Consider the following 15,810-nt stretch of genomic DNA (forward strand, 5'->3'; position numbering starts at 1 on the left):
GGCCGCGGGGCTGGACGCGGAGAGCCCTCAGGCGGGGAGGATGGGGAGGAACTGGGGCTGCGGACGCTGGTGGCAGCGAAGGGCCGTCGGGCCGCTGAGGGGGAGGAATGGCGGCGTCGGAATACCGAGGAGGAGAAGCGGGGCCTTCGGGCGGAAAGCGGGAGGGAATGGGGCTTGGAACGCTGACAGGTGGCAGTGTCGGGAGCCGGGGACGAGGACCGAGAGGGCTGGTGGCGATCAGAACGCTGAAGGGAGCAGCGGGGCCCGTTAAGAAGCGAGAAGTGGGGGTTCCGGACGCAGAGAGAGAAACGAGAGGTTTGAGGCCGATGACACGGAGAAGTGGGGTCGTGGGAAGGCTGAGAGGCGTGGACGGATGGGGTCCGTGGAGTGGACAAAGAGAAGTGGCGTGTCGGACCGCTGACAGTTATGGATGGCATGATCCCTGGACGAGAGCTGAGAGGAGTGAAGGGATGTTCGAAACGTTAAGGGGTGCGTTCAGGGTCTCGGGTTGAGTGAGGAAGGGGTGGAAAACGAGAATGTTGACGGGAAAAGTGGGAAGCATTTGGCCCTGGAGACAAGAACTAGAACCATTTGGGGCTGAGACGGGGTCGGGGAATCGTGTGTCATAACACTGAGGGAGAGGCAAAATAAGGGAGGGGTATTTTGGGCTGAGGAAGGGGAAGCATGGGGTAGGCTTCCAGGCTGAGTAATGGACAAAATGAGGTGCTGTCCAGGCCAGAGATATGGAGGAGTTGGGGACTTAATCGCAGAGAAAGTCCAGGTTGTCGTAGAGGTAGCAGGATATAAGGACAACGGACAGCGCGGGAATGGGATGTTTAAAACTCTGGAAGAGACAAAGGGGAGCTCCTGGGCCAAGGAAGGGGGAAATGGCAGGTAAGAACACTGTAGTCAAGTACTGAGGGCAAAAGGAATGGGGGCCTCTTGGACTGAGGATGGGGAGCATGGGAGTCTTAGGGTGATAAAGGAGAGAGATACAGACTGTTAGGTCAAAGATAGGGAGCAGTGAGTGGGAAGACTGAAAGTTTTGGGGTTGGTGTGGGGAGAAATGATGGAGTCTCAGTCTGAAACTGGAGATCAGGACACTGCGAGTAAGGCATAGGAACCCTTGGGTTGGGGATGGGGAGCAGTGGGTGCTACCAGGTCAAGAAGTGGGAGAAATGAGGAGTCCCTGGGCCCAGAGCAGGAAAGAGTGGGGTGGGAATGGAAGGCGTTTCTCCTTCATATATGGGCTAGTTGCCTGTGTCAGGTCCTAGATCTTGGGCAAGCTAAGGGACACCTGTGTGATCTGGGGCATGGTTTGTCCTTTCCTAGAGCCTCAGGTTCCCCTATTTCTCCCACACCTTGCAGGCTGCTGCTACTTCCCATGGCCTCCATGGCTGAGGACTGGCTGGACTGCCCAGCCCTGGGCCCTGGCTGGAAGCGCCGTGAAGTCTTTCGCAAGTCAGGGGCCACCTGTGGACGCTCGGACACTTATTACCAGAGGTACTGGGTGGGTTGTGGGCAAATCAAGGATGGGGCTGAGCCTAGTTAGGGTGAAATCAAATAGTGTGGTTAAATTTATGGATGGAGTTAAAATTGTTGCTGAGGCTGGCCATGGTGCCTTATGCCTGTAATCCCGGGACTTTGGGAGGCTGAGGCAGGCAGGGCGCTTGAGGCCAGAGGCTTGAGACCAGCCTGGACACCATAGCAAAACCCCCATTTCTACAAAAAATTTAAAAAATTAGCTGGACATGGTAGCATGCCCCTATTGTCCTAGCTACTCTGGAGGTTGAAGCGGGAGGATTGCTTGAACCCAGGAGTTTGAGGCTGCATTGAGCTACAATTGCAGTGCTGCACTCCAGCCTGGGCAACAGAGGGAGACCCTGTCTCCGAAAACAAAACAAAAAGTTGTTGCTGAACACTTAGGTTTTGATCTAGGTCTGGTTGCTCACTGCACAGAAAGCCAGTCACTTAGAAAACGAGTATTGCTGAGGAAGAAAGACTTTATTGTGGGTGATATCTGCTAAGAGATGGGAGGCAAGTCCAAAATTTATCTTTCTAAATAACTAAAATTAGGAGTTTATTTAGTGGGGAAGGAATGTGACTTCATGCAGGGGAGATAAAAGTTAGGAAGGAGTGAGGAAGAGGAGTTGATCAATAGGCAGCAGGTGTGTCTTATTGTCCAGATATGGTGATCTGGAAAGCTTCAGTTCCTTGATACTATCTAGGAAGCCAGACAGTTGGTTTCCTGAGATAAAAACTCAGGTAAGGAAACATAAGTTTCTCAAGCTTCAGTTCTGCGGGAAAATTGGACTGGTTCCAAGTTATGCACATTCAGTTAACCCTTGTTATTTGTAGATTTTGTATTTGGGAGTTCACCTACTTAATAAAATTTATTTGTTACTTCAGAGTCAATCAGAACTTGTGGTGTGTTCATGGGTATTCGAGGACATGGGCAAAGCAGCAAAAAATTGTTGCTCATTGCATGCGTTCTCAGTTGAGATTGAAGGAGGAGGTCTTTTTGTTTCAGCATTTGTACTGTTAACAAGTGTCCTTTTCATGGTCTGTTTAGTGCCACGTTTTTTGAATTGTGCTTTTTGTTGCTGATTTTGCTTTATGGTCCCCAAGCATAGTGCTGAAGTTCTATCTAGTGTTCTGAGTATGAGAAGGCTGTGATATGTCTTATGGAGAAAATTTGAGGTAGATAACCCTTGTACAGACATAAGTTGCAATGGTGTTGGCTGTAAGTTCAATGTTATGAATCAGAAATATGGTACATCCAGAAAAAGAAGGAAATTTGCCAACATGTGTATGAGGCAGCTTCAGAAAATACAAAAAGTAATGTCTATAGTAGTTGGTGAAGCTGTGGAAAAGATGGGAAAGCATCTACATTGAGGATCCATGAAATGATTACTGATAAAGCCTAAGAGGACAGCATTGTTGAGGAAAACCAAAGTCATGTTACCCAGGATTAGGAAAATATTAAATTTATATCAGGTAGTACTGGCTGGCTTGCACATTTAAATTTCCATGCAGTGCATAATTCTACAGACTAGGAGTCTTTGGAAGGAAAGGATTTAAAAAATACCTGCGAAGTGTTATGTAGGCAAAGAGATATGTAGAAGATTGGTCTTCAGTGCCAGTGTGAGTGGCTTGTTTTACAAACCCATGTAACACAAATGGCCTCTGAAGCCTCTGGCTTTGAGTCATTCAAAGACTTTGACAATTAATTATTTGTGAAAAATAGTTATTAAGTAAGATGTCTTTAAACAGAAATATACACAAAACAAAGTGATAAAATGTGACCAGAGCCTCTCAGGAACCTAACTGTATTTCCTCTAGGAGTGATGGTTCTGTATTCATTGTCCATGGTGACTTTGTAGAACATCACTACATGGATAATGAGAATCATCTGTAAATATATAAACAGATGCTTATAAATATTTGCATGTGTTTTGGGATATATTAGTGATACAGTTATTGAATATTCTATGTTTCCTGACTTTTTTTTTTTAATCTAAGTTGCTATTTTCCCAGGCAAATACAGTAAAATCACAAGTAAAACAGTTTTTGTTGTGTTTAGTCATAATTTATTCACATGGTTACATGTGTGTATAAAACTTTCAAAACGTATAAGGGCAGTTATCAAGAACTGTAAAGGATCTGAGATTTCATTCTAATTAGGACAAAATCATGGTGAATTTGTCATGATTTTGTGGATGCTGGTAGGATGAGACTTCTGGATCAGCAATGACAGAGATTTTTTTTTTACAGTAGAAGGATCCAAAATACAATAGTTCCCCCTTGTCTGCAGTTTCATTTTTTGTAGTTTGTTACCTGTAGTCAGCCACCATCCAGAAATATTAAGTGGAAAATTGTAGTGATAACTCATTAGTTTTGAATTGTGTGCCATCTTCAGTAGCATGATTAAACCTTGCACCATCCCGCTCCATCCTGCCCCAGAGGTGAATTATCTCTTTGTCCAGTGTATCCAAGTTATATATGCAACCTGCCTTAGTCACTTAGTAGCCATCTTAGTTATGGGATAAAAACAAACAAACAAAAAAACAGTACATATTCTATAGGTTTTGGTACTATCCATAGTTCCAGGCATTCACTGAGTGTCTTGGAATATATCCCCTGCACATCACAGGGGATTACTGTATTATCATTTTTGTGCCAGTTTCCCAAATCCAAGTTCACATAGCATGATAAAGAAGGCCAAATAGTACCTGCACATGCAGTGGGTTGTATTACAGGAAAAGAATCCTGGCCATAGGGAATCAAGTCTTTTATAATATTGGGACAGTAAGTATGCTTTCCCTTTATTCTGGAAGGAGACCCTATCACTTATCTTACAAACATCCTTGGGAAGATAGTTTATTACAAAGGACAGCCAGGTGTGGTGTCTAATGCCTGTAATCTCAGCACTTTGTGAGACTGTGGCAGTGTGGCAGGAGGATTGCTTGAGCCCAGGAGTTCAAGCCAGCCTGGGCAACATAGCAAGACCTCATCTGTACAAAAAAATAAAAATTAGCAGGGTGTAGTGGTGTGCACCTGTAGTCCTAGCTACTTGGGAGACTGAGGCTGGAGGGATCACCTGAGCCCAAGAGGTTGGGGTTGTGGTGAGCTGTAAGCCTGGCACTGCACTCCAGCCTGGGTGACAGATTGAGTCCCCAACTCAAAAAAAAAAGCAAAAACAATCTAAAGGACAACCAGGGCCTCTCTTGCAGGACATACAGAAATGCAGCAGACCAATAGAGTACTGTCTCCCAAAATCAATTACTTACACTATAATTTGTATGCAGTTGCATGTGTTTATATGTTTTTCAAACACACTTATGTTTCCTTGTTTATGTACTTGGTACGTAATAATGTATTTCCTATTAATATATTTGTGTTTCTATTTGTGCTTATTTTTACCAATGTGAAATACTTACAGTATTGTTATATGTTATAAACATGTTCATGTCTGTTCACATTTATTAATAGTTGTATACATGTTGGTGTTTATATTCATGTTTTATGTTTCTTTTATTCAGGGTTACGTGGGGCCTGGGCAAGGCTCACAGGCCAATTCCAGGTTGCCTCCTATATCCCACCAGCCCTGTGGGAGGGTGTGTGGGTGGAATGGCATTGGCCCCACCTGGGTGCTAACCCATCATGGCCCATCCACAGCCCCACAGGAGACAGGATCCGAAGCAAAGTTGAGCTGACCCGATACCTAGGCCCTGCGTGTGACCTTACCCTCTTCGACTTCAAACAAGGCATCTTGTGCTATCCAGCCCCCAAGGTACTTCATAATGTTAGGCGCCCAGGCAGGAGTGGCTGTGCCACCTCACACCTGTCCACTAACTCACATTTTTTCTGCCCTCACTCTCATCATCTCCAGGCCCATTCCTTGGCCATTCCCAGCAAAAAGAAAAAGAAGCCTTCAAGGCCAGCCAAGACACAGAAATGTCAGGTTGGAGTCCAGGGTGGTGAGGTCAGGAAGGAAGTCCTGAGGGATGAGATCAAGGCTGCCTCTGACACAGCCCCAGCTTCCTTTCCTGCTCCTGGGTGAGTGTTGGCTTAAGGTGAGCCATATAGGTGAGGGTTTTGATTGGGGGTGCTCTCAGGGCCCCACACCTGTCTTTCCCGTCCCAGGTGCTGTGAAAACTGTGGAATCAGCTTCTCAGGGGATGGTTCCCGAAGGCAGCGGCTCAAAACGTTATGCAAAGACTGCCGAGGTGAGTGACCCTCCGGGAATTGGGGCATCAGGAAGTAAGAGCTGGGGCAGGCCGGGCTCGGTGGCTCAGCCTGTAATCCTGCGCCTTTGGGAGGCTGAGGTGAGTGGATTGCCTGAGCCCGCGGGTTCGAGACCCGCCTGGGCAGCGAGACCTCATCTCTACAATAAATCAAAAAATCAGCTGGGCATGGTAGCGTATGCCTGTAATTCCGGCTACTTGGAAGGCTGAGGTGGAAGGATCGCCGGAGCCCAGCAGGTCGAGGCTGCGGTGGCTGGAAGCGGCCACTGCACTACAGTCTGGGCAACTGAGTGAGACTCCAACTCAAAAAAAAAAAAAAAAAAGAGCTGGGGCAGGCCTGGTGTCAGGCTGGCCGTTGAATGTGGATGTCAGGACAGGGGCTCCTGGCATGGTTGGAGGCTGAATTTCGGCGGTATCGGACATGGCCCTGGGTGTGACCACGAGGCAGTGGGTGAGGGCAGGTGTCTTCCTTCCTCTCCACTCTTTTCCTCCCCTCTCTTTTCCCTCAGCACGGAGAATTGCCTTCAACCGGGAACAGAGGATGTTTAAGGTAGGCATAGCCTGCTTTCTCCACACCATTCTGTGGTAGGAGCCGCGTGTGATGGGGTGGTAGAGGATCTGGAAGAATGATGATAGGTCCACGGTGTGCAAGCGTCATTTTATGAGGAGTTCTAAAATTACTTTGCCAGCAGGCAGAGTAATGGGGATGAATGGGATGTAAGTAGATGTCGCGGTGAAGTTAACGGGCCCATTTGCCACAGTAATGGTCTCAGCGATGGTGGCTCGCCAGTAGTTGCCAAGTACGGTGAAGAGGGACTGTGTGGGGCAAGAGACATGGGAGGGCCCGAGCGTCCAGAGCCACTCCGTCTGGGCCGTTAACCTCATCCCACCCGCTACTGGCAGCGCGTGGGCTGTGGGGAGTGTGCCGCCTGCCAGGTAACAGAAGACTGCGGGGCCTGCTCCACCTGCCTCCTGCAGCTGCCCCATGATGTGGCATCAGGGCTGTTCTGCAAGTGTGAGCGGAGACGTTGCCTCCGGATTGTAGAAAGGGTAAGTCCGGCCGGTGGGGAGGCCCCATGGCTCACCCCGGCTCTTGGCCCTTGTGGCTCTGGCCCTACGCTTCACGCCTCTGTGCTCCCCTTCCCACAGAGCCGAGGGTGTGGAGTATGCCGGGGCTGTCAGACCCAAGAGGACTGTGGCCGTTGCAGTATCTGTCTTCGCCCTCCCCGTCCTGGTCTCAGGCGCCAGTGGAGGTGCGTCCAGCGGCGCTGCCTACGGGTGAGTCAAGCTGAAGAGGGCAGAGCTAATTCTGCTGCTGAAGTTGTTGCTGCTGCTTCTGCTCCTCCTAACCTGGCCTTGCCTAGCTCATATCTTTCTTTTCTCCCCAATGCCATATTCACGTCCCCGGCCCCACCTATCTGCTCCTATCTGCCAGCACCTTGCTCACCGCCTCCGTCGCCGCCATCAGCGAGGTCAACGACGCCCTGCCCTGGCTGTGGCTCCCCCCACTGTGAGTGTCCCACCTTCCTGACCCATGCATGCTTTCTGTGCTCCTGGAATGGGAACTCCTGAGAGTTTGCCTGGTGCCACCAATCCCAAACTGCCTTTCTGCTGTTTCCCAGGGTAAACATGGCCGCCGCAGGGGAGGCTGCGACTCCAAGATGGCTGCCAGGCGGCGCCTCCGAACCCAGCCACTGCCTCTGCTTCCCCCATCACAGCCCCCAGAGCCCACAGAGCTGGTGAGGCCTTGGTGGGTGGGGGGAAGGCATGACCCTGGCTTTACCTAGTGCCTGCCCTGACCCCACCCCATTTGCCTCTACAGCACCCCAGAGCCCTGGTCCCCTCACCACCTGCCGAATTCGTCTATTACTGTGTAGACGAGGATGAGCTAGTGAGTGGCCCCACCCTACCTTTATAAGCCTAGAGTCTCTCAGGACGCTTGGTTAACTCCAAAAAAGCAGATGCTGTAATAAGCCTGTTGGGGAACAGCAAGACAATGATGGGTCCTAGGATGGGAAGAGCAGGTGATCCAGGGAAACTAACATGGGGCCCGCAGTTCAGTGACGGTGTCTAATGTCAGACGCACCAGTGACCTAGAGGCTAACACAGGACTTAGCTGACACAGTAATGAGGGTCAGTCGAGGAACAGCACAGTGACTGGGTTCACATAGGATGAGCAGACGGAGCAGGTACGGTGATGGGAGCTACGAGAGGGCCAGCAAGTCCTGCCGGAGGTAGGGCTCAGAGCCATTTTCTTGGCGGTTGGTGGTGGCCTAGCAGATGTTGTGATAGATACCGCAGTGGATTGGCCACAGTCCTCATGGTGTCGAGGGCCGGCTGCCACAGTGGTGATGGCCACTGTGGAACTAGCAACCGCCTGGGTGTGACTAGTGGGATGTCAAGAGGCTAAGACAAGTATGCCAGTAGCTCCATCCCATGGGACTAGAGGAGCACCAGGACCAACACCGGAACAGGTATTGAGGTTGGCCTCTCCTAGTCCTAGTGACAGCACCACCCATTCCCCCCACCCCAGCAGCCCTACACGAACCGCCGGCAGAACCGCAAGTGCGGGGCCTGTGCAGCCTGCCTACGGCGGATGGACTGTGGCCGCTGCGACTTCTGCTGCGACAAGCCCAAATTCGGGGGCAGCAACCAGAAGCGCCAGAAGTGTCGTTGGCGCCAGTGTCTGCAGTTTGCCATGGTGGGTGGGGCAGGAAGGGTCAGGTGCCCAGTGCCTGGGAGTGGTGGGCAGGCATGGCAGGTGGGTGGGTGGGGCAGTAGATTTGGTTGAAGATTAGCAGACATTGTGCTGGGGTAAAGGAGTTGAGGTGGCACTGCATTGGTGATGGGAGACGAGCAGGCGTGATGCAGGGCTCGTAAGCAAGCAGGTTCTGTGCTGGGATTGAGGGGAGTTTAGCAAGCATGTTGAACAGGGCAGGTGGGTGTCCTGGGTCGTGGCACCAGGTGGCCATAGCACCCCATCTTTTTTTCGCAGAAGCGGTTGCTGCCCAGTGTCTGGTCAGAGTCTGAGGATGGGGCAAGATCACCGCCCCCTTACCGTCGTCGCAGGCGGCCCAGCTCTGCTCGACGGCATCATTTAGGCTCTACCCTGAAGCCCTCCTTGGCCACGCGTGCAACTCGTCCAGAACATGCCCAGGCTCCAATGAAGCAGGAAGCAGGTGGTGGCTTTGTGCTTCCCCCTCCTGGCACCGATCTCGTGTTTTTACGGGAGGGCGCAAGCAGTCCTGTGCAGGTGCCGGGCCCTGCTGCAGCTTCCACAGAAGCCCGACTGCAGGTGAGAACCTTACCTCCTCCTCTCCTTCCCAGCCCTACCCAGCCTCATGCCAGGGAGCTGAGACCAAGTCTGCTGCAATCCTCCCTTACGCAGGAGGCCCAGTGCTCTGGCCTGAGTTGGGTTGTGGCCTTACCCCAGGTGAAGCAAGAGAAGGCGGATGCCCAGGAAGACTGGACACCGGGCACAGCTGTCCTGACTTCTCCTGTATTGGTGCCTGGCTGCCCTAGCAAGGTGGGGGCAGTGATGGATGTTCTTTTGGTGCTGTAATGGGGGGTCTGTAAGCAGAGTGATGGTGGTTCTCTGAGCAGAGCAACAGATGCACTGATTGCACATTTCTGCAGAATTACCCTGCCTGTCTAACAGACACCCCACCCCCACAGGCAACTGGCTTTGTCTGCTTGCTGCCCAGCTAACAAAAAAACAGAAGTCAGTAAGAAATGGGAATGGGAAAGACCTGTAGGCAAAGAGACGACAGTTCTCTGCTGAACTGTGATGGAAGTGGGATTTGTCAGCACAGTGATGAGCTGAGACTTCTCTCAGGCTAACCCTGCCCTCCTAACCGCTGCCCATTTCCTGTTTCTCCCAGGCAGCAGAGCCAGGCCTGCCATCTGTGAAGCAAGAGCCGCCTGACCCTGAGGAGGACAAGGAAGACAACAAGGATTACTCTGCCTCCAAATCAGCCCCAGAGCAGGAGGCAGGAGGGGCTGGCACGCCTGTGGTCAGTGCTGGGTATGCCCCACCCCTGCTTTGATCCCGCCTTAGCCCAGTGACCACATTGACCCATGGTGTTAATTCTTCCCTAGATCACGGAGATTTTCAGCCTGGGTGGAACCCGGTTCCGGGACACGGCGGTCTGGTTGCCAAGGTGTGCCCCACACAGTGAGGGGTGGGGATGGGGTGGGTGCCGGCAAGATGTGGGCCCCAAGTTTTGAGAGTATAGCCAGCAGTTTGGCATGGTGCAATGAGAGGTAGAGGCTCCACACTCACTGTGCTGATCACAATCAATGAGGGATGTGTGTGTAAAACCCTAGAGATTTCTCCTGAGACCCAGTTCAATAGCCTTCCCGATTAGGACTCTCCTTTGGCAGAGAGAGGATGGGGAAGGACTTGATGCCCTAAGATGAAATTTGAAAGGAGGTGGTCCACATCTCCCTAAGAAAATCTTGTAGAGGTCAGCCTTATACTGTATATGAGTTCTCATTCAGAAAATCAACATTTGGAGTCTTGAAGACCTAGGAGTCTCTAAGAGACCATCAAGTGGGCAGTCCCCTGACATTGAAGAGTTAGTGTCCCGAGAATGGTCCTGGGTTTTCCTAGGTGCTGGAATGGGCAGGAGATCTGGTGTTGAGCTGGCTCTGTGAGCTGGGTCCACGTGCAGTTGTGTGATCTCTGGCTAGTCTTGCACTTCCTAGAGCAGCATCTGTGGAAAGACTTGGGCTAGGTCTCTTGAGCCTTTCCTGAACCTGCTGAGGTTATTAACTATTTCAACTGCTATGCAGAATTATCCTTATAGACCTGGCCTAGGATGAGGGGTAGATACTTAAAAGGACTGGGATGCTGGGAGAAGGACAAGGGAATGCTGCCTCCTTCAGAATGTTGACAGATCTTGCACAGAGCCCCAGACACTGGCAACATAAACTATTGGCCTAAGCACCTGGATTCCTTGCTCCTACAAACCAATTCCATAAACCCCTCCAATTTTACTTGACCGATTTCAGAGGCACTCACTGAACTCCTGCTGGGTACACAGCTATGTGGAGAACCAGCAGGGAGTACAATAAGCCCTGTAAGACTTACCATTCAGGAAACACAAGATTCCTACTTTCAGGGAGCTTATCACCTGACTGTGGATTATATGATGTTAACAGAGATTATATAATGTATCTGTAGTGATAGTTTTTAGAAAAGCGATCAAGGATAATGATGGGGAAATGAATGGAGGACACAGAATACTAGGAAATGGTTTTATGTTGCTCCATTTTGCACACAGCAAACTGCATTCAACATACAGTCCTGCTCCTTCTTGTCTAGGTCCAAGGACCTTAAAAACCCTGGAGCTAGAAAGCAGTAGACAGAAGGCTTCTGCAGACTGTAGGATGCAAGGTGATATCTGCAGACCAGCTTTATCAGAGACCACACTGATCGACTAGGGGCTGGGCCCCAGATTGGTTGCCAGGGCTTGTGTGTGAATCAACCCTGGAAGGAAAAGCCTGCCACCAAACCAGAGGAGCGGGCCTAACAGTAGTTTAGCTTCTGGAAGCCAGTGGGAAAGGAGGAGAAAGAATAGTAAGTTGGTGCACCTGCTCCTCCCCAAGAGCCTGGTGGTGATAAGAAGCTGGGTATTGGGATGGGGGACCTGGGGTGGGAGCAGGAATATAGTTAAAGCCACCACGAAACAACCTAAGCAAGTTGTCCTCATACTTTTAAGTGGCTTCTGGATGAGACCTGGCAGCGTCTCTAAACATTTCCTCAGGGAGACAGCAACTGAAAATGTCATGTGAATAAATGAGGAAAGGAAAGGAACTGCTGTTTGATATGTTCCTCCTATGGACCCAATTTAATCCTCGAAACAGTCTTTTAGGAAGACACTGATTTTTGCCCATTTTTTCAGATGGGAAAACAGATTCATTAATTTGTCCATTGTCAAACATCTATCGTGTTGATAGAACCTAGAACTAAACCCAAGCTGTAAAGGCCCTGTTCTTTAAGCCACTAGACTGTAAACCCCAACCTGTATGCAATAATGTGTAATATTATAGTAACAGGAGTTTTCAGTGACCTTGAAAACACAGTGGAATCACTATAAGTACTATAATAAATTTCTTACATTTCTGCCTCTAGTGTGGCTTAGGGAGTGCCAAGGCTGTATGTGGGTTGGGTCACCTTGTTGTTGGAGCATCTGTATGTCCAGAAACTGGGTTCTCTGGAGGCCCCGGGTGCTGCATAGGCTTGCTCAGACCCAAAGGCAATCTCTTCCCACTGGCTGCTGTCCATTTGCTCATACCCTGACTCCTCCTCCTCTGCCAGAGCAAGTCTTTGTAAACTAAATCTCCCGGCCTGGCTTATCTTTCCTGACAACATCCATCTCCTGCCCTCTGATGACCTCTTTGCTTGGTTCCTGCCCAAGCCTAAATGTCTACTCGGAGGTGAGGTTCCTTCTTTGCATCCTGCCCAAGGAAGGGCCAGTCTTGGTTCAGCCCTACCTCACTCCTGTTCTTTTTTCATGAAGTGTCAAAAGTTATACGTATAATTTGTTAGCCAGTTTTATGGGACCAGACCTGAATGAATACCTCCTTATGTTTTATATCCTGTGTGCCTCCCTTGCCTTACCCTAGTCCCAGCGTTGCAGCTTTAGGTAATTCAGATGTGAATTAGCCATTTCCCAATTCTCATATGATACAGCCATCTAGCACTTTCCTCTGCCCCTTCCTTTGTCCTGCCCCTCCTGTTACAGTCTAGTCAGGAATAGAAATTCTGATACTGCTTTGTTCCCCCCAGGATCCAACCACCCAACCCTAGCATTCAGGTAATTTTGATGATGATCTAAGTGAAATTTATTTGATTGACCTTCTAGGTAATGAGTTAAGAGTTTACTTGCCATGTGTATTATTAGGGTACAATCAGAAGAGCAGAACCACTAAGATAAAGATTGTGTATGTACATATTTTAAAGGATTTATTATAGGGATTTGACCTGATGCAATTGCGGGAGCTGGTTAAACAGTCTCTGTAAGGCTGTTGTCTTTGCGTCTAATGCTGGAGCTTGAAGTCTGCAGGGCGGGCAGTCGGGAAGGGAAGATGGATATAAAGTGTGGGAGACCGAGGACACGGTGGAGCCCATGAGCACGAGCTGGAACTCACGAGGATGGCCTGGAACCCATGTCAGTCTCTCACCACCTCCAGCTTCGATGATGTGGGTGTTCTGCAGAAGAAGCTGGTGTCCCTCCTCACAGAGTTAAATATGCATCTGGCCCAGGAATCAGCGATGCTGAAGGATGATCCTGGGAAAGGTGGAGCAGTTGTAGGCCTGCCTGCAGGCCTGACTGCTGCCCCAGAGCAACGAGGTGAGCCAGCAGATAAATGACAACATGTGTGAACTGCAACAGCACCTGGTGCCCCTGCACCAGCCTTCCAGTGTAAAAACAATATGCTGCTGCTTCATTTCTACCCTCCAATTAAAAGGCAAAATGTCTCATGTGGCCCATCTTAACCGGAAGTGTACAGAGGAGCTTGGGGAAGCATAGCCTAGCCAAGGTGACATATTACAGAGCCACCCTGCCATGAATCAGTTCCCAAGGGTATTACTACTCACGTGAGGGTAATATGATAAATCTACGCTGCTGACAATGCAAAGCTGAAGACCATGGATTTCATGGTGACCCCAGCAAGTAAGAAATTCTGCCAGCCACACTCAGAAAAAACTTGCCGGTCTTGGCTATATTTGTCACTCATTCGAGTATTGAGAACCTGACCCATGATAGGCACTGTATAATACTGGGATATAGAAATGAAAAAGTTGGTCCATGCAATTTTATTAAATGCATCAACATGTATTATAAATGGTGAATGGATTTCCAACTTTATCATGAAATTTAATGTTGAAAATATAGAATTCAGGAAATAATTGAGAGGACAGCCCTTGTGTGAACCTTGTTTGGGGCACAATAGGAACTGGAAATTACTTAGTTTCTATCTCTAAGCTGTTCTATTTTAATACTTTTAAATGACTTCTATCCTATTTACTGACATACGCTTAAGTGTTTCCTTTGGGAGTGACTTGGTGGTGACTGTTGATTGTCTCTGAGAGAGAGACCGGGAGAGTGGGTGATAAGTTCACGGTCATTTCTGTCCAGGGACCTCGGGAGAATCACTTAAACACCTGAGGAAGGGTTGGCTGAGCCCTGAGGCTCAAGGTGCCCTCGGCACTCGACCTGGCCCGCTCGGCTTGTGGGTGAGCCGCCAGGGGTGCTGGGGCAGCAGCACCCACCAGGGCCCTGGGACACCCCCTCTCCTAGCCAGGCCTCCCTGGGGCCTGGTCTCTGCCAGGCCCCAGGCCTGTCCCGAGGCTAGGCGCGAAGGAAAGCCATGTTCCCCGCCTCGTAGTAGGTAAGCGAGGAAACCGATCCGGAGTTAGTTGACGGATCACTGGGGAGCGGGCGGGGGCTCGGCAAGGGGGAGGTCTCAGGGCAGCCTTGTGTCGCCGAGCGCCAGCTCTCGTCGCCTCGGAGAACTCGTTCCCACGGGACCCTCCGGGCTGCGCAGTCTGGCGCGCCCGGCGGGCGGCCGGGTCTCGGCGGCTTTTCCGGGAGCCCCTCCATTGCCACGTTCCTCCCCAGGGGTGGGGTGGGGGTGGGTCCTCCCCAGCCAGCCCGCGGGCGCCGGTGGGACTCCAGGCCCAGGAACACCCCTCAGGACACTGTCCGGGGAACCGAGATGACCGCCTAATTTCTTTCTTTTTTGTTTCAGGCTACGTAAACTCTTAGCAGTAAGTGAAAATGAGTATTTTACCAAACTGCCATTGAAAGAAGAAGCATAGGAGAAAAGACAATCAGAATTATTAAGAGCTTACTAAAAGAGAAGAAAGACATTATTTTGTGGCTGAAAAGCTGAAGCAGCAATTCAGGAGATGGAATACAAATTTAGAAACGTGCCACATACAAAATCCGAAGAGGGTGGATTACTAATGATTAAGGAATACCTGTACTAATTACTAAAATTTACAGTAAATTGCATCCTTCAGAGGGCATACACATTAATACTTTGGTTATTATACCTCAGTGACTGGTGTAGACACTGATTTGTGTGTGTGTGTGCTCTAGTGTCTGCCTGCCCTGACTTCAGAATGGGAGTGCCAGTGTCTTGTTTTTGAATTGGAGTCTCACTGTTGCCCCGGCTGGAGTGCAGTGGCTTGATCACAGCTCACTGCAGCCTTGAACTCCAGGGCTCAAGCGATCTTTCCACCTTAGCCTCCCAAGTAGCTGGGACTACAGGCATGCACCACCACACCTGTTTTTGTTTGTTTTTAGTTTAACTTTATTTGTGTAGAAACGGGCTCACTTTGTTGCCTAGGCTGGTCTTGAACTCCTGGGCTCAAGCAATCCTGCTTTGACCTCCCAAGTACTGGGTGCCACTGTGCCCGGCCAAAGTGTCATTCTTAATTAGTTTTTAGACTTTACCGTCTTGCTTTTAGCTGGAAATACAACTTTGGTTTGCACCTGTACTGAGGTGTCTACGTTCCCTGATCTTTGTTTCCTGTTCTGCCAAGGACCCTTATTTTCAGGAACCAGTTAATTACTTGGGTTTCCGACCCACATTCTGACCTGGGTCCACTGTGACTTCTGAATGAGATTACCACTCCAGCCGGTTGTGCTACTGCCCAACCATCTGCCCCCATCCTAAGACACCCCGAGTCAGCCTTGGCTGCTGCTCAGCGCAGGAGGAAGGTTTTATGAGTAACATGTTATGGCTGGTTGTGCGGTCTGACCAGGCACGCGGGCTCGCGAGCCTCGTCTTCGCTGTGAAAACGAGGTCAGTACTGCCTGCTTCAGCAACCCTATCAGAAATGTGTGAGGCCCGAGGTGGTGTGAAAATGCTCTTCAGGTCGTAACGACCGTCCCCAGTGCCAAGGCTGTCCCGGGATCCGCCCAGACATGGCACCAGGTGCCACCTTCCCGCAACACGTCCGCTAGGCGCGCTCGTGCTTTCGGAGGCCCCTGGACCGGTGTCTCCGGCTCGAGGCTGCTTTCCCGCCACCTAGCGGGAGGGGGCG

General features: G+C 50.2%; 1 protein-coding gene across 7 annotated transcripts; it reads left to right on the top strand.

Annotated features, from left to right (window-relative positions):
- The first annotated feature begins 83 nt into the window (after window positions 1–83).
- MBD1 (methyl-CpG binding domain protein 1) lies at window positions 84–13,779 on the top strand. Of its 7 annotated transcripts, XM_021714542.1 has the most exons (18): window positions 84–189; window positions 1,369–1,503; window positions 5,179–5,293; window positions 5,393–5,559; window positions 5,647–5,729; window positions 6,257–6,297; window positions 6,651–6,797; window positions 6,897–7,025; window positions 7,183–7,257; window positions 7,370–7,486; window positions 7,570–7,638; window positions 8,281–8,448; window positions 8,743–9,042; window positions 9,136–9,273; window positions 9,629–9,760; window positions 9,846–9,907; window positions 11,074–11,145; window positions 12,811–12,939. In XM_021714542.1, the coding sequence occupies exons 2-17, from the start codon at window positions 1,385–1,387 to the stop codon at window positions 11,111–11,113; spliced, it is 1,902 nt and encodes a 633-aa protein (XP_021570217.1). In that variant the 5' UTR covers window positions 84–189; window positions 1,369–1,384; the 3' UTR covers window positions 11,114–11,145; window positions 12,811–12,939. The 7 variants fall into 7 exon arrangements, with proteins under 7 accessions (XP_021570217.1, XP_021570218.1, XP_021570219.1 ...); XM_021714543.1 differs by lacking the exons at window positions 84–189; window positions 7,183–7,257 and having other exon boundaries at window positions 1,365–1,503; window positions 12,811–13,779; XM_021714544.1 differs by lacking the exons at window positions 84–189; window positions 7,183–7,257 and having other exon boundaries at window positions 1,365–1,503; window positions 8,284–8,448; window positions 9,181–9,273; window positions 12,811–13,779.
- The last annotated feature ends 2,031 nt before the right edge of the window (window positions 13,780–15,810 follow it).

The sequence above is a fragment of the Carlito syrichta genome, unplaced genomic scaffold (genome assembly GCF_000164805.1).
Source record: "Carlito syrichta isolate Samal-C Ts95f unplaced genomic scaffold, Tarsius_syrichta-2.0.1 Scaffold305662, whole genome shotgun sequence".
NCBI lineage: Eukaryota > Metazoa > Chordata > Mammalia > Primates > Tarsiidae > Carlito > Carlito syrichta.